The 27,719-nt window shown below is 43.1% G+C and overlaps 1 protein-coding gene across 7 annotated transcripts; it reads right to left on the bottom strand.

The window, feature by feature from the left end:
- Positions 1–1,635: 1,635 nt before the first annotated feature.
- On the bottom strand, positions 1,636–27,719 carry LOC136588214 (oocyte zinc finger protein XlCOF6-like). Of its 7 annotated transcripts, XM_066587269.1 has the most exons (6): positions 27,467–27,663; positions 24,891–24,960; positions 18,533–18,681; positions 8,950–9,093; positions 7,706–7,799; positions 1,636–6,994 (listed from the first exon to the last, which is right to left on the bottom strand). In XM_066587269.1, the coding sequence occupies exons 3-6, from the start codon at positions 18,608–18,610 to the stop codon at positions 4,797–4,799; spliced, it is 2,514 nt and encodes an 837-aa protein (XP_066443366.1). In that variant the 5' UTR covers positions 18,611–18,681; positions 24,891–24,960; positions 27,467–27,663; the 3' UTR covers positions 1,636–4,796. The 7 variants fall into 7 exon arrangements, with proteins under 7 accessions (XP_066443366.1, XP_066443367.1, XP_066443365.1 ...); XM_066587270.1 differs by lacking the exons at positions 24,891–24,960; positions 27,467–27,663 and adding an exon at positions 27,678–27,719; XM_066587268.1 differs by lacking the exon at positions 24,891–24,960.

Genomic DNA, 27,719 nt, shown 5'->3' with positions numbered 1-27,719 from the left:
GATTCGTAATCCAACTCTCCTCTAAAAGTATATCTCTGTACAGCATACAAAGTCCTACAGCCATTTATCCAATGAGATCTGCTCCTACAGCTTGTGCTACTGGGGCGATTCTATTTCTTGGGTCTACATATCTACCATGCTCTAGCAATTTCCCTTCAGTCAGCTTTTTGAGCACCCATGTTTTATGCCAAGCCACTTGCATTCACAATGTCCCTATTATGGACATAGTTTAGGACTTCAAATACATTTTTCTTCACATAAAACTAATCAAATAAAATATTGGTATCAGTCCCAAAATTTGAACACCAATGAATTTTAGAAGAATGAAGTAGGAGTAGAAACAGCTCTAACTGTCTGAATGTTGAGTATGTCCCTTAGGCTGGGCTCACACAAGTGTGTGATAAAATGTTGCATAAAAAATGCAGCATTTTACTGCTGCATGGGTAGGCGTATCAGCGATTTTTGACTGCGCATGGCAGCATATCTCATGTGCGCTGCCATGTCCAGTCTTTCTAGTTTCCTAAAGTTTTTAAATTTCCTGCTGTCACGTATAAACGCCACGTATACACAATGTAATTGCATATCTACAGCGTTTAGTATGCATCCATAGAGAACAATAGCGTTGTATCACACACAATACGTGGTAAAATAGAACATGCTGCATTCTTTTTTTACTCGTATATTATACACAATGAATATTGTGTGAGTGTGAGTGTAACAGCAAAAAATCAATGTATTTGAATTTCTTGAATGTACCGGATAATATACGCTCATGAAAGCTTTGCCTTAGGCCTCGGTCACACGGGCGTTTTTCCCGCGATTTGCAGATCGCATACCGGATGCGCATCCGCAAATCGCGTGACCGGGGCCGACGATTCGCTGAAAAAGTGGCATCTAGCAGCGTTTTCAGTGAAACCGCCCCACACTGCCCGCTATCCTCTGCCACAGCTGTGCCACGGCTGTGGCAGAGGAGAACGATGTTCGCCCATTGAATTCAATGGAGCAGGCAATACAGCCGGCTTCATTGAAAGCAATGGGGTGCCGGCGAGCGCGGGATGAATTTTCAGGAAGGGCTTAAAAATAGAAGCCCTTCCCTGAAAATCATCCTAAAATGTGTAAAAATTTAAAAAAAATGTATACTCACCTTTTCCCAGTAGCCGGAGTTCAGCCACGTCCGGCCGGCAGTTCTCCTGAACTGCTCTGTGTAGTATTCAGCAGGCGGGGATTTAAAATCCCCCCCTGCTGAATGGGCTGCCTCTGATTGGTCACAGCCCTCACCACTCAGAGGCAGCTCTCACTCACCCTTTCATGAATTCATGAATGGGTGAGTGAGTGCTGCCTCTGATTGGTCCCTGCGCTCAGCCAATCAGAGGCGGCAGCACTCACTCATTCATGAATGGGTGAGTGAGAGCTGCCTCTGATTGGTGAGGGCTGTGACCAATCAGAGGCAGCCCATTCAGCAGGTGGGGGGGGGGGATTTTAAATCCCCACCTGCTGAATACTACACAGAGCAGTTCAGGAGAACTGCCGGCTGAACTGCGTCTGCAGGGAAAAGGTGAGTATACTTTTTTTTTTTTTTTACACATTTTAGGATGATTTTCAGGGAAGGGCTTATATTTTTAAGCCCTTCCCGAAAATTCATCCCACGCTCGCCGGCAGCCCATTGCTTTCAATGGAACCGGCTGTATTGCCAGCTCCATTGAATTCAATGGGCGAACATCGTTCTTCTCTGCCACAGCTGTTACAGCTGTGGCAGAGGAGAACGATCTTTAAGTATATGTTCTCATTGAGTGCATATATAGAACACAGCGATGCGCAGAACGCAGATAGGCACGTTCTGCGAATCGTTGTGTCCTATAATTGATCGCACATCCGTATAAAAAGCAGACATGTGACCGATCCCATTGGGATGCATTTGGTCTATAGATCTGCAGATCGGACCAAAAAACGGTCGTGTGACCGAGGCCTTAGAGCTTAGTTTCAGGCTGCAGGAAGGCACCTCGTTCTGTAGAAAGACACGAACGTTGGGTGCTACATTGGAAGACAGACACTAACATGTTGGACTGCACACTTGCTTGAACTTCTATTCTCTACATCTGAACCAGAAATATGTAGATCCCCTTTAACCTTCAACATATTTACCATAACCACCTCAATAGGGCTGCCTGTAGTAAAACAACAGAGCAGTACTTACCCCTCTGCTTACGCTGAGATCCATCACTGCAGCCCCACTGTGGTCACAGCGTGTACAATGAGAGCTGACATTACCGTTAGTCAGGTGACATCTGTAGCCAATGAGAGGCTGCTGCATCACATTCCCGAATTCCTCGTAGCTTGGCACTCAGGATGTGAGCACAAATGCCAGGAAAACAAGCAGTGACACTGCAGCGATCACCACAAATGCCGGGATCACAGTGGGGCCAAGCCACTAACTAATTTGCATACTTTTTTTTTCCATGGAGCACTGCATGAAAATAAGTCTCCATCCCCAAGTATGCTCATTACTGATACCTCTGCCTTCCCTTCGTACACATCAGTGATGGTGTTTCTCTTACATGTCTTTATTCTTCTAGATTATACTGCCCATGCTCATGTGACCTTTAAACTGGTGCAAATTTAAACTTTTCATGCCACCTCAAGAACTTAACTGTATTATCAATTACTTTCATCTACAAGCTCTCTACATGTAATTTCACCATACAGTATAAAAACTTCTCATGCACTGGTTGCTACAGTGGACTGCTAAAGCTTGATAGATGAAGTTAAGTAAACTTCTCAGAATTCCAATAGGTCAAACGTGTTTTAGTTCTTTCTTAAAGCTGCCACCGTGGCTAAAGCCTAACAAATTATTATTAAAATAGTGGTTTAAAAAGGTACACAGTGCCCACAGCTCTTCATAAGTGGTCCTTGACAACTGTGGATGCCGTACAGCTCCAGGAGATACTATGCCATATTGGGGAGGGGGGGGGGGGCATGCCAAATTCCTACAGGGTTTCTGGACCACTAAGCTTTAAGTCATTAGGGTCTCTCAGCAGACAGAATTTTTTGTGTTTCCTATGCCTGAAGCTGTTCCCTTGTGGTACCTGTTCCACTTTGTTGTTTTTTTCTAGTATCACGGTTTTAGCAGAGATTCAGTATACCATCCTTTGCTGGAGGACTGGTTTGGGAAAATAGCACACGTTTCTGAGAATAGAAGTGCTTACTGCCCCACATGGGAAATTACCACAAGGTACACCAATACGTACTGGTATTGGATCTCTTTTCAATCCTAATATTTTCACACCCTCCCAGCACAGGTATATTGCCATCCCATCTTTCTGGAGTAACTCTTCCTTTTATTTATTGCTAGCCCCTGTGGTCATCCTACAACACGATGGACAACATATGCCCTATATACATGGAACGAGTCTTTCAAACAAATGAAACAATGATTAAACTGGTCACCATGATTTTTTTCACAAGAATATTTAATGTTGATTCTAGTAGTAATTCACCACCTGAATTAGAAATAGAAATTTCCCATCAGGCAGGTATTTTTGTGACATTTTTTCTTTTTAATTTAGGTGTTCTTTATAGTTTACCTTTATATGTAGTGTCCTAAATGTTCTTATATGAAAGCAATGGCCTAAACATCCATTGCCTTCACAACATATAAAACTGGAACTAAAGAAAGCATTTGTAAAAGCAATTGATAGAAATTCGGCAGCATTTCTGCATTTGAAATCTAAATTTAATCTTTAAAGTTAATGATGCAAAACTGAAAGGAGTTTTCATAGGGTCACGCAATAAGAACAGTAATGGATGATGGAAAACTTCAGGAACTGTTAATTTCATTTCAAGTAGCAGCCTGGTTATCATTCAAAAGCACCTCTTCTTTTCTTGTGATCTAGTGATGATCTTATGAAATCCCACCAAGCTATGGGAGGCAATATGTTCTTAACACTTTATTACTTAGACTACCACCTGGACCTTTTCCTAATAGATCTTGGGGCTGTCAGTGACCACCATGGTGAGTGTCTCCATCAGCAGTGATCTACGATGTAGCAGAGGTACCAAGACAAATGGAGTCCCAGTACACCGGACAACTATTGCTGGATCATGAAGAGACAGCCCAGAAGCAAAATATTCCAGTCATATCCTCATCAAAAACTTTGGAGGTAAACTGTATTTCACATAATGTTGACTTCCATAAGTACTAATTTTATAAAACGTGAAATGTGTGACAAAAAACTGTGATGGAAAAATTCTAACAAAAGATTTGAATTCAGGAGGTGAAATACTACTCATCATGAAATAGTCTTGTGAAAGAAAAAAAAAAGGTTTGCTTTGTAGGCCAGTTATCGTTCAGTGTAAAAACAAGCCAACAATTGAACGAGGAGCAAGAAGATTGTGGTTCTCGCTTGTCATTCAGTTTCAGCCGGCAAAGAACTCATCGCTGGCTCATACACTTATAGCATTTAAACACAGCACATTCAGGGTTTCACATAGGAATGTGTAACAGTGAACAATAAGGGCCCGAGGACTGTCTGAGCGCCAACGGATCATAAAAAATTGGAACATAACCAAAACACCCCACTTCCGCACTGCTTGTGCTTAATAGCAGATTTTTTTTTCCTCTTTTTACATTGACAATATAAGGTTAAAAACAAACAGAAGGTGGAATCAAATCTGTAGTTTAAAAGGATCATGCACATTCCAGGAACATATAAGAAATAGTGAAAAAAAACCCTAAATAAATAATACACTTCTTAAACTTAGTAGCGGATCCAGGGAGTTTTTTTTAACTCAGTTTTAGCTTATGGGTTGGTGTGTAGTCGCTGGTGTCTGGCCAGATGTGAATCTCGTGTGAACCGCTTTCCACACTCTGGACACTCGAAAGGCTTTTCTCCTGTGTGTGTGGTCTGATGCCTCATGAAATGAGAATAGAAAGTGAAACTTTTACCACATTCTGCACAGATGAAAGATTTTTCCTTTGAATGGATTTTCTGATGTTTAAGGAGAGCCACTTCTGAAGTGAAGGTCTTCATACAGCACGGACACGTATAGTCAGTTTTCCCAGTATGAAGTTTCATGTGTTGATTCAAGAGGGCTGGATACTGGAAACTTTCTCCACATCTGGGACATGTGTGTGTGCTTTGTCTAGTGTGTATCCTCTGGTGTCTGGCTAGATGAGAATTTTTGGTGTAACTTTTACCACATTGAGCACAAATGTACGGTCTTCTCTTTTTGTGCATCTTTGTGTGTCGCTCAAGAAACTCTTGATTCTCAAAGCATTTTCCACACTCCAGGCAGGAAAACGGTTTATTGCCCTTGTGGATTTTGCGATGCCTAACAACATGAGCTTTCCTACGAAAATACTTTCCACAATCAGGGCACATATATGGTTTCTCTCCTGTATGCGTTCTGTAGTGGTCAACCAGCTGGGACCGACTGGGAAATCCCTTGCCGCATTCAGAACATATGCAATCATTTGCTCCTGCATGAACCTTCAGGTGATGGTTAAGAAGACTCTGACTTGCAAAGCTCTTTCCACATTCAGGGCATGAAACTGCAGTAATGTGGCTACCCCAATGCAACTCCAGAAGGGCTTCAAAACGGAATGATTTGCCACATTCTGCACAAGAGAATGGTTTCTCCCCTGCATGAACCCCCTGGTGTTCCTCAAGTTGTGAACCATCATCAAAGCTTTCCCCACATTCAGAGCATGGAAAGCTTTCAATCTTGTCATAAGTTGCATAGAGGTTTTGTGGCAGAGTGTGTTTGGTGGAAGTGTAGGTCTCCACTTGGTTCGTTTTGTGTATTTTCCGATGCTGGTTTAGGACATCCTGACGATGAAAAGACTTGCCACATTCTGGGCAAGGATATATCTCCTTGTCTCCATGAATTCGCTTGTGTCGGAGCATGTGAGATTTCCTCCGGAAGCCTTTCCCACAGTCGGAACAAATAAAAGGCTTTTCACCTGTGTGAATCCTCTGATGTATATCAAACTCTGTCTTGCAAGAATACTGTTTTCCACATTCACAACATATGAGTGGCTTCTTCTGATGGGATTTAGAGTGGTGGAGAAGAAGACTATTGTATTTAAAACACTTTCCACACTCTGAGCAGGAAAAGGGTTTGTCCCGATTGTCCTTTTTCTGGTGCAAGTTGCTAGAATGAGCAGAATAATATTCATATGTAATCTCCTCCATATACGGTTCCTGGTATAACGGAGTAGTTGACAAATCCTCAGCACCTGGTTGCATGTCGTTATCATCATAGTATTGCCCCTTTATAAAAGTGGAGCCATAATCCATCTGGGAATTATCAGAGCCTCTATGGATGTCTGTCTCTCTGAAACTCCCATCAGAACTTTTGGCTAGTATGAAGTGCCTTTGTGATTGTTCTACTGACACAGATATTCCAGTCTCTATGAGAGATTCCTCTTCGTCCGAGGGTTGTTCTTGCTTTATTTGCATGGTTGTATATGGTGTTGGTGCTTGGACCATTAAACCTTCTGGATATAAAGAAATGCTGCTCTTAGGTCTAGTCTGTGTACACCCAATTTGTATAGGCAGCTCATCTGATCTGGAATAGTCTTCCTCCCACTCAACAGGTTCCTCCTTAATTTTAACAACTGTATATTCAGTTGTTGTGGGTTTAGGATCAGCAGATCTATATTCTTTACTGGTCATTAAATTTTCCTCAGTAGGGCTATGTACCACTGTGTGTAGCAAGGGTTTACATATATTACTAGCCATGAACGCTGAGTCGCCAGAAGCTAGGCCACCCTTCTTACAGACAGATAAATATTCAGTCTGGTCAATGGGAACGTGGATGTAGATTTCAGGTAGAGAGTCACTTTCACTGAGGTTAGGTGCCTCAGTTTGTGTTGCGCTATCTTGGCACAAGGTCATGGAGGTTTTTGGGAAGACTCCGGCATCAGGTCTATCTATCTTGACACACACGGGATCAGATGTGGACTTAACTTCAGGCTTGACAGCAGATGACGCTACTGGAAAGAAAGTGTATAAAAGATTTTAAAAAAGAGCTAAAAGTATTAAAAATTTACAATAAAGCAAAAGATTATTGGCAAGAGCACAACTAAACTAGCGGAGGACAGCTGTCAGATTTCAGGAAATAATTGAGAAGGGTGATTACAGTAAAGTCTATAAACATTGGTGTTTCAGCTATGAAGTATCAAGGTTTTGTATCACTAATCATTACTTAGGCTGTATTCACAAAGATGACTGTGATTGTTCATGCATTTCTCTCTGCTCTGTACAGCCTGGTTCTTTTTTTTTTCTGTGTAACCTACATTGCACTTGCATGAAAGCAGCATACACATAGCATGGTATATGATGAGCTTTTTTTTATGCACCCATAGAAAATAATAGCCAATTCTTGAGCAAAAATCAGCCAAAAATATGACAGTGTTTTTTCTACCTCGGACCATGAGTCTGAGAAAAAGAAAAAAAAAAACAACACTTTTTTTTTTTAATTAACCCATTTTTTCCCCCGTGTAAATTCTATCCCTCTCAGAATCAGACTGAACGTATGTGGGAAAAAATTGCCTGTGTAAATACAGCCTTATTCTTTCAGTAGAAATGAGACAGATATAATGGTGGCCTATAGATAAATACTTTAGTACGGCTAATAGATTTGGATACACATTACATTTTTTCACGCGAGAGGCAAATACATGCTGGACGAATCTTGTTCTTACTCTTAATGCCAGACTGATAAACACCCATATTTCTCTTCTCTTTGTCCTTCTTATGTGTTTCTTCACACTCGTCACTATTGAGGTCGCTGTTTGACTGCAAGTACAATATCGCAGAATACATACATTAAATAACTAGATCCAATTAACTCTTTAGTGATGAAGCTTGTTTGTCCCTGAATGACCAACAATTTTTTTGTTTTTTTTCAAGCATGGCCATATGAGGGAGAAAAGTTGTATTTTCTAATGGCGTCATTTTTGGGTGTATATAATGTACTGTATAACATTTGTTCATTTTTCTTTTTAGGGAGCTTGGGGAAAATAAGAAACGCTGCCATTTGGTTTTTTTGGATTTCACGGCGTTCAGTCTGCAAAATAAATACTGTGATAACATTATTCTCTTGTCGGCACGATTCCGGCGACATCAAGCTTATACAAGGTTTTCAGGTCTTTATTTTTTTATACTTTAACTTTTATTTTTGTCCCAGACTGGATTGTCAGCATATTTGATTATTCTTCTAATGCATTACTGTACTGATGTATGGTAGTGTATTAGAAACACCTATAAGTTCAGCCAGTGGCTGAGCCTCATATGCCACCGTAGCGGGCAGACCCAAAGACTATATTCAAGTGTCCAGGTGCCATAGCAACTTATCGGGACCCTGTGAATACATGAGGGGTGACAGAGCAAGCAGTTGTACTGACCACGGCATGTAAAGGTTAAAAACCAGGGATCAGAGGATCTTTCGGTCCCCGCTGTTAGAGCAAGTGCCCAGCTATCATCCAACATCCGAGCAACCGCTCTCCCTGGCACGGGAGACTCGCGCCAGACTTCTCATGCAGATGCCATCAAAACACATATGGTCGGTTGTTAAGTGGTTAGATCAGAGATAACTTTTTTTCACAGAAGTATCCAAACCCTAAGAAATTATTATGTATGGGGTAGGAAGAATGTAGAATTGAAACAGTGACACTGTTGTCCATGGGTCGTTTCTGGCATTGCAACTCAAGCCTTTTTTTACTTCAGTAGTGCTGAGTGAAATACAAAAATACTGTCCATGGCGAGGGCATCGTTTCTAGAAAGAAAATTCCTACAATCGATTTAAATAATTCACAATTTTCAAAGAAAGATTTTTTCAAGCCTTAAAGACAAGATGCCCCTTGTGGTGACGCTTGCAGGCCTGCATGTGAGTCACATTTGTGTACCGACTTTGTATATTTTAGATCACTCTCTAACCAAGGCTTACCTCTCCAGTAAGGAGCTCCAGGACCTTGTTGACAAGATCTACTACCTTGTTTTTCTCTAAGGGTTCTTCATTCTCCACATCGGGGCTCAGGGCGTGGCTTTTGTACACCAAATTGTCACCAGACTTTTTCACAATTATATAATCCTATATGAGAAAAAAGTTTAAAAAAAAAAAAAGAAATCAACAGAGAAATATTGCCGCAGGGAATTTGGGGTAATAAGATGGAAGCGAGCTGGAGATGCAGTTGCTCATTGTTTAGAGGAAGACGCATGTTGCACACATACCCAACTTTGATACTGCCATCTTGACACAGGCAGCTTATTATAGCGCTTCTTTTTTACCATACGTTGATTTAAGTGGAAAGAAAAATCTATTCCTGCCTACAGTCATATGAGGTATACTTTTTATTGGGGAAATGTTTTAGACTTTGTCATTTAATGTTCTTTTTATTATTTAATCCCCCCATTGATTACCCCAAACTCTGTTCCATCAACAGGAGAAGGACGTCAGAGTCTTGGACAACAGAGCTTATTCTACTGTAGTTTTGCTTCTATTGGCTTTTAAACTGGCTACAGCTACGACTGAACTGGAGCAACAGCTGTTTGAAATGAGAACAGGAATACTGAATTTTCAGCTGTCTTGTCAGCCTATTTGCAGAGCAGTGAAGAGGCAGCAGAGAATGATCTGTGATTCTAGCTGTCCCAGGGGAGGGGTAATATGGACTTTTGTTCATGTATCACATAACATATTTGCTCCGATTGCCACATATGTAACATGCATAGTATGTAAGGCCAAATGAAGACAATGTCCCTCTAGTTCAGCCTATTAATCCTCCCATGTTGTTGATCGAGAGGAAGGAGCCAATTAGCCCTTTTGGGGGAAAATTCCTTCCCGACTCACTAATGGCAATCAGACTAATCCCTGGATCAACCCCTAATAGTTCCTACCTGCCTGTATACCTGGATTAACAATTAACCTAAGATTTATATCCTGTAATATCCTTCCCCCTAGAAAGACATCAAGTCCCCTTTTAAACTCCTCTATGGATTTTGCCATCACCACATCCTCAGGCAGAGTTCCACAGTCCCACTGCTCTTACAGTAAAGAACCCTTTTCTGTGTTGGCGATGAAACTTGCTTTCTTCTAGACGTAGCGGATGCCCTCGTTACCGTCGCAGTCCTGCGTATGAACAGATCATGGGAGAGATCCTTGTATTGTCCCCTCATGTATTTATACATAGTTATTTGATCACCCCTAGCAGTCTTTGGGGTAAATAATCCCAATTTTGATAGCCTCTCTGGGTATTCCAGTCCTCCCATTCCATGTATTAGTTTAGTTGCCCTTCCTTGAACCCCGTCAAGCACTGCAACATCTTTCCTGAGCACTGGTGACCAGAACTGTATGCAGTATTCCATGTGGGGCCTAACAAGTGCCTTATATAGCGGTAGAATAATGTTCTCGTCCCTCACCCCTTTACCTCTTTTAATGCACCCCAAGACTTTATTAGCTTTTGCAGCAGCTGACTGGCATTGGGTACTCCAGTTTAATCTACAATCCACTAGTACCCCCAGGTCTTTTTCCATATCACTTTTCCCTAGCAGTACCCCATTTAGTGCATATTGGTGACATCCGTTTCTCCTGCCCATGCCTTACATTTATCCACATTGAACTTCATTTGCCATTTTTCTGCCCAAGCCCCCAGCTTATCTAGGTCTGTTTGTAGCAGTACATTGTCCTCCGTTGCATTGATTATCTTGTATAATTTTGTGTCATCTGCAAATATTGATATTTTACTGTGCAGCCCCTTTATCAGGTCGCTGATAAATATATTGAACAGAATGGGGCCTAATACTGAGCCCTGTGGCCCCCACTAGCGACGGTGGCCCAATCAGAGTACGAACCATTTATTACCACCCTCTGCTTTCTATCTCTGAGCCAGTTCTTTACCCAGCTACACACATTTTCGCCCAGACCAAGCTGTCTCATTTTATATATTAGCCTATTATGCGGCACGGTGTCAAATGCTTTAGAGAAGTCCAGATATACGAGATCAATAGACTCTCCCAGGTACAGCCTAGAGCTTACTTCATGGGGGTCTTTTTTTCACAAAAAAGGAGTGAGAAGACGAGCACTTGCTCATCTGATCACTTTTTCTGCCATTTAACCCAGCAGACATAAAAAACAACCGTAACGGATCCAACAAATTCTTATCGGCTCTTGCTGACAACTTTATCTTCCAAAAGGTAGAGGAGAAAACAAGGGGATCTGCTATCTTGCACCTAATTCTTACCAACAGGGAGGGAATGGTTGAGGAAGTAAGGGTGGCTGGGGCCTTAGGAGGCCGTGATCATGCGATTCTTGAATTTTGGATAAAAAGGGGAGGAAGACCTGAGAAAACTCAGACCTCAAGGTTTGATTTCAGAAAGGCAGATTTTAATGAACTCTTAGAAAGTGGCACCACAAAAAAATTCTTTTCATAAAATAAAAGAAAAAAATGGCCTATATATTGTTGAAAAGCAGCAAAACATATATGAAACTTATATGAATTTGGTGTAGTCATAATCGTAATGACACGTAGAATACAGTTAACATATTTCTACCAAACTGTAAATGCCATAAAAATAAATGATGAAATAGGTTTTTTTCCATTGCCCCAGCTGCAAAAAAAATTACTTAACACTTTTCAATATGTGAATTAAATTGTTTCCTATAAAAACTAGAAACTGCTCCACTGGTGAAAAAGCATAACAGTTGTGACTGCTGGAACACAAAAGGGTAAATGATTTACTAGTTCATTTAACTAGAGAATAACTTTGTATAGAAATGATCTCACCTCATATGTCCACGGAAGCCCATTCATTAGTAGATCCTGATAAGAAGATACTCACGTCCGAGACCACTCGATCGGGTGGTTGAATATACAAATAGCAGAGAGTTGGGAACACAGACATATAGTGAAACATCTTCTTCTTTATTAAATTCAGTGCTTTACATAATCACGTGCACCTGATTATGTAAAGCAATTAATTTAATAAAGACGAAGATTTTTCACTATATGTCCGTGTTCCCAACTCTCTGCCATTTAACTAGTGGTTAAAAATGGATTTAACACGACTGTTTCTGCGCTAAATATTTTTACATGAGACAAATTCAAAATGTATAATAAAAAAGTGGCATTTTGAAGAGGCTTTGCCCAATTTTAATGTGACTATTAGAGGGCTGATATTTCAGCTTAATTAGGCCTTTAATGTTCAGATGTACACTTCATTTAACTTACCGTATTTTTTTGCTTTATAAGACACTCTTTTTGCCCCCGAAGTGGTCCTATATGACTGGTGTATTTCAGAACAACTAGGTACAGCCTAGTTGTGTTGAAATGTATTCCCCATAAATCATCATAATGAGACAAGCCGTGTCTGAAAAGTTGGGTGACAACTAACGGAATTATCATTACATTGTGGCTCAAGTATTCCAGGATCCTGAATGCCAACTGAAGAGTTATGCAAGCATTTATACCACAAACATCGCTATAACCAGTCAAATATGGCAATCAGGGCTCCTGGATAACAAGTGATAAGATCATCTTTTCCCTGGATACTAAATAGCAGGTTGATGAATGGTATACTTCATTCCGAGGTGGTACTACTCCTGTAATACCTCCCTTAGGCCTCATGTCCATGGGGGAAATCAGGCCCACGCGGATTTATGCTGCGGATGCACTATAATTTTCTTTTTTTTTCCATGCAGGAGGTCAATTGAGATATAAGCTCTATGAGCTCCCGCACGCGTGATCCGCACTAAATTGGAGCATGTCGCATTTTTTTCATGCCCATGAAATACGCAAATCACTTAAAATACCATCCGCAGCTATTTATATAGCCGCAGGTGGTCAATGATATCCTATGGCCAATTTTACATGCGGATCACGCGTGCGGGTGATCTGCTGTGGATTTGATAATAGAATTTCCCCATGGATAGGAGGCCTTACGGCCTGCTCTGGGGAAAGTTTCAAGTATTTGTTTTTCCTATTTTCCTCCTTTAAAACCTTGATGTTTCTTATCATCCGCTGCGTCTTATAAAGCGAAAAATACGGCAATTTTTTTTTTTTTTTTTTGAGAACTGCAATCACTGTCGGCTGAACACTCGGGCATTCTTGGCCCTTGGGTCTTCTGGGGGAGAGAGTAAGCTTCTGCCAGACATCTTTGGCAGTGACTTTTCTCTTATAATTGCCTGATCCTTCCTTCCATAGTTAGGAGAGCCCAGACGCAGACACTTTTCATCCTTACCTTCTCACAGCCATAACTTACTTTATTTATGTCAGAGTGGCTATAGATTGGATTTTAATAGGGTTTTGGTAGTGCTGACTTACTAATTTCCACATAGGCTTTTGGAAGTTAGACATCGAGGCCTGTGTTTTAGCGTGTATATGCACGATTACACACACGTTACTGTTTGATGACTGCTGGTCACATTTCATTGCCACCACCATTTGCCCCTTAAATGTAAATATCTTTCTATGTTATCTTTGTCTCTTTTGAATAATAAAGTATTTAGTTGATATTTTAGGGGATATTACCTGCAGGTATTTTTTGTCTTTGGCAATTAGAGTTGTGTTTATAACCCTGAGTATTCCTAAGTAGAGATGAGCGAACGTGTTCTTAACGAACACTTACGCACCCGGACACCGGCTTTACCGAGGACTTCAGTGTCCGCGCGTAAAGATTCGGGGGGCGCCGGGGGGCGGGGAGAGGCGCGGCGGCGCGGGCGGCAGCAGCGGGGAACAGGGGGAAGCCCTCTCTCTCTCCCTCTCCCCCCCACTCCCCGCCGCACCCCCCCACGCTGCCACGGCGACCCCCGAACTTTTTTCGCCCGAGCACGGAATTGCTCGCAAAGTTCGGTGTTCGGGCGAAAAGGGGCGGAGCCGAACACGTTCGCTCATCTCTATTCCTAAGGCAATTTCATAATATATTTGTACAATTTCGGCAATATCACATTTATAGTTTTTTTTAAATTAGGATTTACTACTTGAAAAAATATTTTCTTTTTGTCACCACATTCTGACCCCCATAACTTTTTTAATCAAATAGAGCTTTGGTTCTTAGAGTTATTTTAGGGTGTATAGTACTTTTGGTCAATTTGGAACTCCAGTATTTTAGGAGCAGGGGTAACAAAAAAAGAAATTAAGGCATGGTGCTTTTTTTTTTTTTTTTTTTAAAGTATGCTGTGTGAACATTATACTTTACTAGCTGATATACCCGGCTTCGCCCGAGTTAATTTGGTACTGGTGTTTATCTGGTGTTCACACGGAAAATCTTATGAAGTCATGGTTACTTTAGAGAAACCAAGGAAAAAACATATGTTCACCATTTTGCATGGTTCTTTGCGTTACCCAGGAAACACCACGTGGAGGTAACCATGCGACGTTTCCTTTATGTAAAATTACATGTGGAAGTGAGAGAATTAGATTACGTACGTAAAATTTGGACGCTAATTCTTTTGCGCTTAGAATTGAATAATCGAGTTGGAACCCATTAACTTTTCCTATTTATGACATAATCTATGCTCATGCCATATTTCAAGTTTCTATGACACCAGGAAGTAAGAGAATTAGACTACGTACGTAAAATTTGGACACTAATTCTTTGCGCTTAGAATTGAATCAAGTTGGGACCAATTAGCTTTTCCTATTTATGACAATCAATGCTCGCGTCAAATTTCAAGTGAGAGAATTGGATTACGTACGTAAAATTTGGACGCAAATTCTTTTGCGCTTAGAATTGAATAATCGAGTTGGGACCCATTAACTTTTCCTATTTATGACATAATCAATGCTTGTGCCAAATTTCATGTTTCTACGACATCGGAAAGTTGGAGAATTAGATAACGTACGTAAAATTTGGACGCTAATTTTTTTGAGCTAGAATTGTTTAATCGAGTTGAGACCACTTTACTTTTGCTATTTTGGACATAATCTATGCTTGTGCCATATTTCATGTTTCTACGCCATCGGAAAGTTGGAGAATTAGATAACGTACGTAAAATTTGGACGCTAATTTTTTTGAGCTAGAATTGTTTAATCGAGTTGAGACCACTTTACTTTTGCTATTTTGGACATAATCTATGCTTGTGCCATATTTCATGTTTCTACGACATCGGGAAAGTTGGAGAATTAGTGGCGAGTCAGTCAGTCAGGGCTTTCGTCATATATATTATATATATATAATTAGATAGATAGATAGATAGATAGATAGATAGATAGATAGATAGATAGATAGATAAGAGATTTTTGTCAGACTGTATGTAAACATGTCCACCCCTCATACGCTGTTTATTACACACAGCCAAATTAGATTTTTCTCAGTGTATAGGTAGATAAAAGAGAGATTTATCTCAGACTGTATGTGATAATGTCACCCCACAGAATGTGCCACCTCACACACTCTCCTCATTTTTACCCTGAAAGGTAACGCCCCTTTTTATTCAAATTTTCTACCCAGACTGAAGGTTGCAGCCCCTTGTTATACTTGAAGGCATACTCTATCCCAGCAGTCCATGCCCACTTCCTTTTGCACTTTACAGCCTTTCAATACATACGACAGTCAGTTTTATTCCTGTCAGTATATACTCATATTTCTAAATGCGTTTTGTTTTGCTGAGAAGATAACTGTCTCATATATTGCGTGGTACAGATATGTTATTAGTTACATAACATAGGAATGGTCATGCCAAATTTCAAGTTTGTGCAGTACAGTGTTATTAGTGACATTACATAGGGGGTCACTTACTTTTATGCATAGGATTGAATAATCAATTTGCAACCCTTTAAATTTCCAATATTTAGTACGCAAAGAATGGTCATGGCAAATTTCCCATTTGTGCAGTAAAAATTTGTGTAGTAATTATTTGTTGCATCGGGAAGTGAGAGAATTAGATTATGTGCATAAAATTTGGACGCTAATTCTTTTGCGCTAGAATTGAATAATCAAGTTGGGACCCATTAGCTTTTCCAATTTATGACAATCTATGCTTGTGCCAAATTTCAAGTTTATATGACATCGGGAAGTGAGAGAATTAGATTACGTACATAAAATTTGGACGCTAATTCTTTCGCGCTAGAATAGAATAATCGAGTTGGTACCTCTTTACTTCTCCTATTTTGGACATAATCAATGCTCGTGCTAAATTTCATGTTTCTACGAAATCGGGAAGTTGAAGAATTAGTGGCGAGTCAGTCAGTCAGTCAGTCAGTGCTTTCGTCTTTATATATATATAGATTACTTTGGACCGATAACGTTTATTTTTTGCGTTGAAATAAAAGAGGTTTTTTCTTTCAATCTCTCTCTCCGGCTGCCTACGACCCACGCTCCTGCAGTGACCAGTGCGGCTCACCTGCTTCCGCGTCTGTTCTGCTCTGTGATGTGTCAGCTGCCGCCCAGCCGACGCATGCTCAGAGCAGAGTCGGCGCATCGGTAGTGACATTTCTGCGCGGGCCTCTGCGAGAAACAGAAATAGAACATGCTGTGATTTGTTTTCCACGGGTGTTTTCACACAGACAAATCGAGGCTGTGTGCATAGGATTGCGTTTTGTAATGCAATCCTATGTAGGCAGGCATGAACGGAATTTCTGCGGGAAATCCCGCCGCGGAATTTCCGCCCGTGTGCAGGGGGCCTCTATTTACATTTTTCTTTTAGTTTCCTAGTTTTAAACATATGACCTTTTGTACAATACAATACACTGCAATACTTCTGGTATGGCTTAAAGCGAACAACCGGTCCTAGACTAACCAAGATGGCCGCTTCTCTGACTACTTAATACACACTGTGCATTGGTAGTCTAAGACACTGCTAAGATTGTATTACTTAAAGGGGTTTTGTCATTAAAAAAAAAAATAATAATAACTATACTTGCCTATTCCTTCCCCCAAGTCTCCTTACCACATCTTCTCCTGGCTGATCTTCTGCAGTGCCCCAGGTCACCTCACTGCACCGCAGGCTGTCTTGTTATGAAACTGGCATTCCTCACATTCCTTCCAGCCGGGTCAGTGAAGGGCAGGTCCCTGAACTGTAGCAGTCACTGCCTAGGAAGGAATTCTAGCCTATTTCAGAGTCAGCTCGCATGAGCAATCTCTGAAGAAGATCGGCACTCCCTCTGCTGGCCTGTGAGCTGTGACGTAATGTACATTGGTTGGCAGGCAGAAGACTGCCAACCAAACGTACGTAACCTCAGGAAGGAGAAGAATCAGGCAGCTAAAGGTGAAGTGACCCCCCCCCCCCCTGGACTGTAGAAGATAGGAGAAGATGGGGGAGGTGAAGATCTGGTAAGTAGACTGACAGGGGAGGAATAGGTCAGTATAGTATGTTTTATTTTTAATGACAGAACCCCTTTAATGATCAAGGGTATAGAAGAGGACTAGTCGGCTCTCCCAACATAGCTGTTATAGTGAATACTTGAATTCCCAATAAAATAACAATTTTGAAGTATCTTGGGCAACTGGGTGTTATCAATGCCCTACCCTAACCTACCCTAATTCCTATAACTATATAGATCAATGATACATACACCATACAAATATATATACTCAGACACATATACTCAAACACAATGTAATAGAATAAATCAAAACTGAAAAAAAAAATAATTATATATCGCTAAAATTATTATGTGTATAGTGTTGTCTCAGGATAACGTATTAGCGTCCTGATGGAACGCATCATAGCCAAGAGGAGGGGCTCTGTGTTCCAGATAGACGTAATGACGCATATGTACCGACCAATGAGCATCTAGAATGGAGTGACGTATTATGGCCCACGTGGTCACGTGACGAACCCGGAAGTAGTTACCGGCAAGAAGGATCACACAGGCATGCAAGGGATGTGAGTGTTTATTTGATTACTATATAAAGTGAGTGTTGCAATGTGATTATGTGCTTGATAAAGTCGCAAGTTAGCGACGAAATGCGCTGCACTGGATTAAAGGAACTAAACTTGTAACAGAGGCTATCCCCAAGTCTGTCTTTGTGAGCGCGGGGCGGATTTTTCTTCTTGGCATATTGCTTACATCGTGGGTCCTGCCTTACAATTGGACACAAGAACCCGACAGCTTTCCCGAGTTTACATCGGGATTTAAGGAGTGACTGGAATACCTCTATGGCATTTACTATAGGCGAACCAGGACGTGGAGGGCCTTTCAGGGGCCCCACTAAACACCTGTTTCATACATCTGCATTTCCATGATTTGTTTTTTTTACCTAGTAGAGCGCTGTCCTAACATACATTTATTAGTAAAATAGAGACCACAGTTGCAAGGTTAGGTCTCTGTTTTTGCAGGATTTTGTTACATTCTGCCATTCTGGTCAGACTGAATGGTGTAGTTAACTACGCTTTTATGTTTGGCCAAAATACCAGAGACCTGCTAAAGTGGAGAACAAAGCTTGTGGCAATTGTCTCCATTTTACTGGTAGCTGTCTATGGAGCAGTCCAGGGTCCATCTAAACACCATTCTCGAACATCCTGACAGCATTCTGGAATCCCAAATAGTATGTGAGTAGCCTTTGTATTGACACAGAATCCCCTAAGCCCTCACCTCTTCGATAAGCAAATAGACAATCTCCAGGACAAGGCTCAGGATCCTCTCCATCATATGATTCTGTTCATTCTCCATGTTCCATTAATCACATAGGGCTTTGAAGTCTGGCCTTACTCACTGCTCTCTGTGGTTTGCCGACAATCTGCCTGATTAAAAACAAGCAAACAAAATTATGTGGGAGATGACAATATATTTCGGCCTACTCCATGATGTTCTCCCAACCCATCCCAGTATTTATGATTTACTGCACCAGGTTTTCTCTTGTGCAGCTCCTATTCCCTGGAATTTACCTCCAAATGGATAAAGAGCAGAGTATTTAAAGGGGTTGTCTCGCGGCAGCAAGTGGGGTTATACACTTCTGTATGGCCATATTAATGCACTTGGTAATATACATCGTGCATTAAATATGAGCCATACAGAAGTTATTCACTTACCTACTCCGTTGCTGGCGTCCCCGTCGCCATGGTGCCGTCTAATTCTGATGTCTTCTGGCGTTTTTAGACGCGCTTGCGCAGTCCGTGCTTCTGCCTGGTGAATGGGGCCGCTCGTGCTGGAGAGCTGGTGACCGCATCGTAGCTCCGCCCCATCACGTGTGCCGATTCCAGCCAATCAGGAGGCTGGAATCGGCAATGGACTGCACAGAGCCCATGGTGCACCATGGGAGAAGACCCACGGTGCACCATGGGAGAAAACCGCAGTGTATCCCTGGGAAAGGACCGGTGGCCATCTTAGGGAGAAGATTTTTATAACTTCATATTTCGTCGGATCGGTGAGTAGCAAGCGGTTTAAAAACCGCTTGCTACTATAAACAGTCCTATAAACAGACAATGGGGAATTACTGCTCTGCGCTCAAACCAAACGATCCTGGAAAGACCAGCATTTTTGGGCGACATTTATGTAATGTGTATATCAGCTTTAGTCCATTTGTTATTTCATCAACACCTCATATCATACCTTCAAGAAGCACGTCGTAGAGTGGCATGTCAAGAGCTGTAGTTATATAAAAGGTATTACGAGAAAAAGGTTTAGTACCCTGTTAACCAGTAGAGCAATGTGGGATTGTTCTCAGTGAGAGAAACCAAGTAATCTTGTAGATATGATGCCTTTTATTGGCTAACAAAAATATATGACATTATAGCGAGCTTACGGGGATCTCTCGCCCCCTTCGTCAGGCTAATAAATGAAAGTAGTTTGGATGGCACATAATTATAACATATAGACGCAGATGGGAGGTGAAAACACATTCCTCTTGATCTAAATAAATGTTCACACACAGAAATTCAAGACCGTTTTGCACTCAAAACAACAGACAAACAGAGCTGAGACATAAATCGTAAATCAGTTCACTGAGCTCAGGACAATTTTATGATGTGTCTTATCTCTCCTTCAACCTGCACATGGAAGGAGATGCAGCACCATCTATTGGATTCCAACATTATTACAAGTCAAGTTCTGAATTTTTAAGAAGTTTTAAAGAGAAAATATATATATATGATTGGGAAGAGGACATCCCTCTTGACCTCCTTCAGACCTTTCATATTTTCCACTTAAGCAAGACTCCCGGGCTGAGGTTCATTCCATTCTTGAGGGTATCAAACATGACCATAAATTTGTACTCCCAAATTCTTCTGTGACACTGCAACTTGAAATTGCTCTTGAGTATAGTAACTCTCATCTGCTTTATGCTGTGTGCTTAAGTGGCGATCAGATCTCATCCTGGCTCTCAGTTTTCGTCCTGCTTCCCCGATATAAAGGCCCCCCAACAGGACAGTCTGAAGGAGGTACACATCCCTCTTGACCTCCTTCACACTACATGAAAGAAGCAGAAAGACAGCTGACGGACACCAGATACTACACCAAACTGGATCAGGACCTGACTCAGAAATATGTAAGGGAACTGAGAAAGGCCTGTCTGTGGGCTCCACAAAATTTCTGGACTTGATACTGGAGAACCCCAGGGTTGGAGTATTCTATATGCTTCCCAAACTACACAAAGCTGGCAACCCAGGGAGGCCAATGATCTCCAGTGTGGGAATCCTCACCTTTCTAAATAGTCTTCAGTAAGGATTTCCTAGCAAGTTGCTGCTGTAGTGTGCACAACACCTGCAATGGCGGGCTGTACGGCAGCACACCGCAATATAGAGGGAGCAGACTGCGCAGGGGGAAGAGGTTACACAGAGAGCATCAGTATAGAGGGAGCAGACTGCTCTGAAGGAGAGATCACACAGCGATAGCATTACTACAGGTGGAGCAGACAGCACAGGGAGAGAGGTCACACAGAGATAGCATCAGTATAGAGGAAGCAGACTGTGTAGGGGAAGAGGTTACACAGACACCACCAAAATAGAGGGAGCAGACTGCACAGAAGGAGAGGTCACAGGGATAGCAACAGTATAGAGGGAGCACACTGCACATGGTGGGGAACATCACACAGAGATAAGAGAAGCAGACTGCGTGGGGGGGGGGGGGGTGGGAGGGGGAGAGGTCACACAGACACAGCATTACAATAGAGGGAGCAGATTGTGCAGGGGGAAGAGGTCACAAGGATAGAATCAGTATAGAGAGAGCAGATTGCGGGTACTGTTGTATTATGTCGCCACCATAAGTAAGTAAATTTAGTAACGCACTGTCCCCAGCTTCAGCAGAGGCGCCCGCTGACGGCAACTCCATTCCCCTACCTCTAGCAGCTGTCACGGGCGCCACTGCTGAAAGGACCATAATTAGCGCAGTAGCCATCAGTGGTTGCATTACCCACCCCCACCCTCGTGCTCCAGGGTCGCCAATTCGCACTTCGTTGGTGGTCACAAGATACAATAATACCAACGGAATTTAGTCCCGTAGTAAAAATGTGAAATGGTATGAAAGTAAAATAAAATCCAACTTCTTTATGGATTCAAAATTAAAATATGTATATGTCTACAGATTGAAGTTCAAAAAGTCCTTCCTACGAGTTTCAAACAGCAAGGTTCTAAGGCTCAATGTCGACGGGCAGATTTTAAATATAAAATCCACGGATGTCTCCCGCGCGGTAGATCCGCACCTCTTGCCACCCATAGGAATGCATTAGCATTCGCACAGCAATTTAAAGCATGCAGATGTGATTTTTTTTTTCCCGGCGTGCAGATCTCACACATGGTAAAATCGCAGCATGCTGTATTTTCCTGCAGATCCCGCAAGGACTGCTTCCATTGAAGTCAATGGAAGCAGTCTGATGCGCGGCACCCCTGCAGCTGTCACTGTGGCTGTGCCACGAATCTGCAGAAAAGCAGGAGATTTAAAAAAAAGCACTGCGCATCCGCCATGCTAAAGAAAGAAGATCCAGACAGCTCAGAAGAGACCCGTGCTGCATCCGGAGAGGTAACAAACTGTCTTTTCCTGTCTGTGCGTGCAAGTGGACATCAGGCCTTACTCTTGGACTGTCTGATCCTTCGCGTGAACTTGGTATTTAAAATAAATGAAACAAAACTAACCCCCTGCCTTGTAGAATTTCTCAAGAGGATAGGAAAAAGACATTGAAGGGATTCTGCTACCAGATCTATGCTGCCTGTACACGAACAGCATGAACCTGGGATAGGGATGCCTGCTGTCCCGAAGGGGTTGTATTCCGATATGCGATAGCATCTCAGAGTAAATACACCTTGACGTTTGACTCAGAGCCGAACTCCGAGTCATGGGGACTTTTTAATGGACAGTGAAATGGCACCGTGATATGCCAACCTTTTCATGGCAAAACTGGAGAATGACTTTCTGTCCTCCTGCTCCAGCAAACAATTGGCCTACTTCCACTACATTGATGTCATCATCTGGACCAACACCGAACAAGAATTAATAAAATTCCACAAGAGATTCAATGGATTTCACCCAACCATAAACCGGACATTAACCTTCTCCTCTAATGAAATTTCAAACAACAGTAGAGACATCCCTATACCGGAAACCAATTGATCGTCCCAGATACCCGAGATGGGACAGTTCCCATCCTAAACACATTACAAAGTCCATCGTGTATAGCCAGGCCATCAGATACTCCAACCCAGCAGACAGGGTGGAATATCTATACCATCTTAATAGGACATTTCTAAATCAGGCATACCACCACACCTCTTTTGATGACCAAATCACCAGAGCCAGCAGGATACTCAGAAATTAACTACTCCAATACACAAAGACAGAGGGAAACGATCCTGTACCTCTAGTAGTGAGCAACAATTCACAGCTAGAGGTACTAAGGAAAACCGCAAAGAAATTCCATCATACACTACACAAGGATGACCGTCTGAAAACTATATTCCTGGATCCTCCCCTTCTGTGTTACAGGCAACCTCCAAATTTGAGGAACTTTATAATCAGGAGTGCATTGCCATCTGACACTCCTCTACTGATCCTGGTCTGGCATTGTTTTAAGTGCAAATTAATGAGCGCTGTTTTTAGACAGTATAGTGCAAAAAAAAAAAAAAAAAAAAATCACATGAACAGGCAATGTTTCATGCGCAGAAGACCCGAGCTTCATGCACGTGAAAATCGCCCATTATATGGAGTAGCTGTGCTTAAAAAAGCGCAGCTGCTCCAGGGGGAGAGAGAGAGAAGAAGCCCAGCAGGGCTTCGGGATTTCCCCATAGCAGGGAGAGAAAGAGTAAGGCTATGGGTGTAACCCATAGCCCCGCTTAGTCTTGTCTTGCCACGGGGGATTAACCCATAGCCCCGTTTAGTCTTTTCTTGCCATGGGGAATTAACTCATAGCCCCACTCTGTCTCTTACTGCCATGGGGGATTAACCTGTCTCCTCCTACTATGGGGGATTAACCCATAGCCCTGTTCTGTCTCTTCCTGCTATGGGTTAATCCCACATAGCTCCACTCTCTCTGTCTGCTATGGGGGATTAACCCATAGCCCGTTCTCTATTTCCCTGCTCTGGGGATCCCCGAGGAATATCCCCATAGCGCAGAGACAGTGGGCGAGGCTAGAGAGAGGAGGTGGGGCTATAGGGCTTCTCACAGAGATTTCCCATAGCAAAAGTAGAGGGGTGGGACAAAAGGGTGGATCCCTCTATCCCTACTGCCCCCCTCCTCGCTGCTGGAGGGCTGGAGGATTACTCCACTGCTTACAACAGAGCATTTAAAACATGCTGCCAAAAAGCACATTTTAAATGTCCCATTGTAAATTCCTATTAGTTCCCGTGGGGATTAAGAGAACCCTCCGGGAGTCCCCTTATCCCTGCGGGGACAAGCAGGAGTTTACAGTGGGATATTTAAAATGTACTTCTAGACTGCAAGTTTTAAATGTCCCGCTATAAGAAGCGGGGTATTCCCTCGGTTGGCAGAAATCTTCTTTTCCTGCACAGGAGTTTTCATAAACTCCTGCTCCCATAGGAGTCTATTGAAACTCCTGCACAGTTCACACAAAAGATAGGTCAGGTCCTATATCTTCACGCAGTACGGACCTTAGATGCGGGCGTTGTAGCCACCGGCAGTGAGTAAGGGCCATAGGAGCGAGCAGGACAGTGGCTATGATCCACCGTGGCTGCAGGGAGGCAGCTGGTAGCGCAGAGGGAAGGCCGCCGGAGGACCATTGGCTGTGAGAAAGGGGCAAAGGAGGGACCAGGACACATCAGCAGTGATGTGGCGTGCCTGCAGGAAGGCAGCCGGCACCGGAGAGGGGAGGTCAGCAGAGGAGCATCAGCTGTGAGTAAGGGCCAGGGGAGCGAGCAACACACTGCGGCTGTGATCCATCGTGGCTGCAGGGAGCCAGCTGGGAGTGCAGAGAAGACGCCACCGGTGGCATGGGAAGGGGGGGGGGGGGGGGAGAACAGTGCGGTGCCAGTAGCAGACACGCGACGCCGACGGCAAGGGAGTACTTTGACAGCTGCTTACAGGAGTGGTGTCGGCAGCTCCCACACTCAACACGACACCTGGAACACGGCGGAAGCCAAGGGCGATGCTGGCCGACAGAGCACAGGGCAGAGCATGAGGGAGTGTAGGCAGTTCAATATAATACAGCACCCTGTCCCCGTTGCCGCAGTCACTGTTCGGATGGCTGCTGTCCTGCTGTATCTTGAGAGCCAATGCGAAGCTAGGGGCGTGACAGGGGCGTTCGCTCCTGGCGACAGCTGCCATACCCTTAGTTTCCGGTGGCGTCAAGATACACCAGTACCCACCATACACACACATACCTGTGGACCTACTCCATTATGCCTGAGGAAGAACCCTGAAAGGTTCTAAAGCTCGCTATAACATGATGTAGGTATGAGACCTTTTAATAGCTAACAAAAATACAAGATTACTTGGTTTCTCTTGCTGGGAACAATCACACTCTGAGCTCCAGAAACTACGCTATGGGTAGCTGTGTCTTATACTTACCAGGTGCCCTGCTTCAGCGCTGTGTCTCCATGAAGAGAAGTACTAGGAGGCTCTAAGGTGATCAGGTTCCCTTTAATAAATATCACATTCAGACGATGAATCAGACACGTGGAAGAACCTTGCGGTTTGACATGCGTAGGTAGACTTTTTGCACTTTGCTCTGTAGTCGGATATATGCATATTTAAATTGTTAGTTAGTAAGGAAGTTGAATTTTATGCTGAGGTTGTGAATGGTCTTTAGAAGAAAGAAGCAATACAGGAATGAAGCTGCGGCAGTTCATGAGAAATGGTGAAGACAGCAGCATCCTGGACTCACATTCACTATTATACACTCTGTCATATACAATCCCAGCACTAGATGTTGTCCTGCTGCTGCAGTACTCTGCATGGAGTTCCATCTCAGGCAGATCTGTAAATGATGGGAGTTGTGGTGATTAGATTAGCAGTCTCGTCACCGAAGGCCCTGAAATTGGTTTCCCCCCTGGCCTACAAAAGGCTCTCGTAGATTCCTTGTGTTTAGTGACCTCTTCTTCCGCTGGTATGCAGTTTGTTGACCACTAGACACCTTTACGACGCAGAGAAGAGATTTCACCTCTTGGGGGCGTCCAAGAGGAGTTTTCCATCAGGATAATGCTCGGCCGCACACACAAGGGGGTCACAGGAAGCCCTCACAACTGCCCGGTTGACAGATCTATCACCAATAGAACATGTATGGGACCATCTGGTATACCAACATCCACAGCCAACGAGTTTGGACAATCTAGAGTCTCAGTCACAGCGAGTCTGGACTCCTATTGATCAGGGTACCATATAGAGCCTGTATTCCTCCATGCCCATCTGTATCACATCTCGTATCCAAGCTAGAGGCGGTACAGCAGGGTAAGAGAGCCTCTACGCCATCCCATATTGTATCCAAGCTAGAGGCAGTACAACAGGGTATTAGAGCCTCTATGCCAACTCATCTCCCATATTGTATCTAAGCTAGAGGTGCCCCAACAGGGTACTAGAGCCTCCCCTACAACAGGTCAAATCTTCTCAATAAATGATCCATTTGCTCTGATCTTGAAGTTACTGATATATATCCTCCTTCTAGGTGAGGGATGTTACTGATAATTAGTGTGGAGTATATATTTTTTTTTTATGCCCCATATAGACAAGCTGATTTTCTTGTGTGCAAGCGGATGACATCATCACCAGCTTGTTTGCGCACAAGCTTAGATAGTCCGGTCATCATTGAGAATAGTTCTGTTCGCGCTCAGCGTAGAATCCTAGAATGGAAGAGTTGGAAGGGACCTCCAGGGTCATCGGGTCCAACCCCCTGCTCAGTGCAGGATTTACTAAATCATCCCAGACAGATATGTATCCAGCCTTTGTTTGAACACTTCCATTGAAGGAGAACTCACCACCTCCCGTAGTAGCCTGTTCCACTCATTGATCCCCCTCACTGTCTAATATCTAATCTGGGTCTCCTCCCTTTCAGTTTCATCTCATTGCTTCATAGCGTCTACACTGCTATGCAGGTTAACAAGGGGATGTTTCCCCTTACATTCTGTGAACATGAGACGTCAACAATCCAACAATGACTTATGCCGGTTGAAACTGAATGACACAAAAAGTTTGCGATTCTCGTTTGTCGTTATGTAAAAAAAAAGCAGAGGTGGCAGTGTCCGTGGTGGAATAAGTAATTTTATTTATTTCCATCCAGGCATGAAATGTTTCGGCCGGATGGTCTTCTCAAACGTTGCCTGTCTATGGATGGAAATTTAAAAAAAACTCCTTTTTAATTCCACCACGGACGCTGCCACCTCTACTTTTTTTTTTTACATGAAAGTCTATTGGCATTGTGGTTCAGATCCCTAAATTGGTGGCTTTGCAGTTACTACTGCCCTGCTGGATGCAGTTGGATAGGAGTGCTGTTTGCGATTCTTTCCTTCTTGTCCGTCGTTCTGTCCCTGGCTGCATTTAAGCCAAATGATCAGGAGGTTATCTGCCCATCAGGGGTCTGAAGAAAGAGAGGGAAGGCGAACGATCGGCAACTCCGACAAGCTGCTAACATTTGCACCCATCGCGCTGTCATGTGAGAGACTGCCGTAGGCTTCCGTGACTGGCGAGGAGACATATGGCGCTCACTCAGGTGCTTTAGGCCGCTCTCACACTGGCTGCTTTTTAACCGTGTGATTTCAATGGGGCCTCGCAGACCTGTGCCTGAACACGGCATTTCCAATGCTGCGATTTTCGAGCGCTGTCCTATATTTCTGCATCTTTTAACACACCCGATCGCCGATCACAATGATAGGGTGCATTAAAAAAAACACTGTCAAACGCTGTATGGCTTGAAATTATGGTAAAATATGGTTATGATCAGCATCTATCTGAATGCATGTGTGAGAGAGACCTTACTCTATAAGCTGTGTGCCGCTGCCAGGGAGGAAGGAGCTTGATACTGCAAGCAACAGCCGTCTGCCATGTATGACAGGCTTGTGAGCTGCCCATCGCCACCGGATGTGTGGAAGAACTCGGGGATTCCTGCAGTCAAGCCCCAATAATCCTAGAATGGAAAAGCCTTTACTACTTACTCTTCAGCCGCTGGTGTGACGTTGTGATGACGCCATGGCAGCAAAGAACAAAGGTCCAGCACTTAATAGGTTAAACAGATGGACCCTCCTAATTGGTACCACAATAGCATATTGAGCACTGCAAGGGTCAAAGATCCAACGTCAAAGAAGTTCTGCGGCGGCTGCGTATAACAATATAACGGAGACAGCCCGCCCCGGCAGCCCTGCTCACCGTCCTCTCCGCTCCGGACAAAGGCCCGACGTTGGCTCCGGT

Source organism: Eleutherodactylus coqui, chromosome 13, assembly GCF_035609145.1.
Source record: "Eleutherodactylus coqui strain aEleCoq1 chromosome 13, aEleCoq1.hap1, whole genome shotgun sequence".
In the NCBI taxonomy this organism is placed as follows: domain Eukaryota; kingdom Metazoa; phylum Chordata; class Amphibia; order Anura; family Eleutherodactylidae; genus Eleutherodactylus; species Eleutherodactylus coqui.
This window is presented reverse-complemented; position numbering and strand designations above follow the sequence as displayed.

What these genes read in the sequence shown, in the direction of transcription:
- LOC136588214 (XM_066587270.1), bottom strand. Translation starts at nt 18,610, where the DNA reads ATGGAGAATGAACAGAATCATATGATGGAGAGGATCCTGAGCCTTGTC. An exon ending in TCTATTTGCTTATCGAAGAG is followed by an intron (nt 9,094 to 18,532) that starts GTGAGGGCTTAG and finishes TTTCTCATATAG; the next exon opens with GATTATATAATTGTGAAAAA. An exon ending in TTATCAGTCTGGCATTAAGA is followed by an intron (nt 6,995 to 7,705) that starts GTAAGAACAAGA and finishes CTTTCTTTCCAG; the next exon opens with TAGCGTCATCTGCTGTCAAG.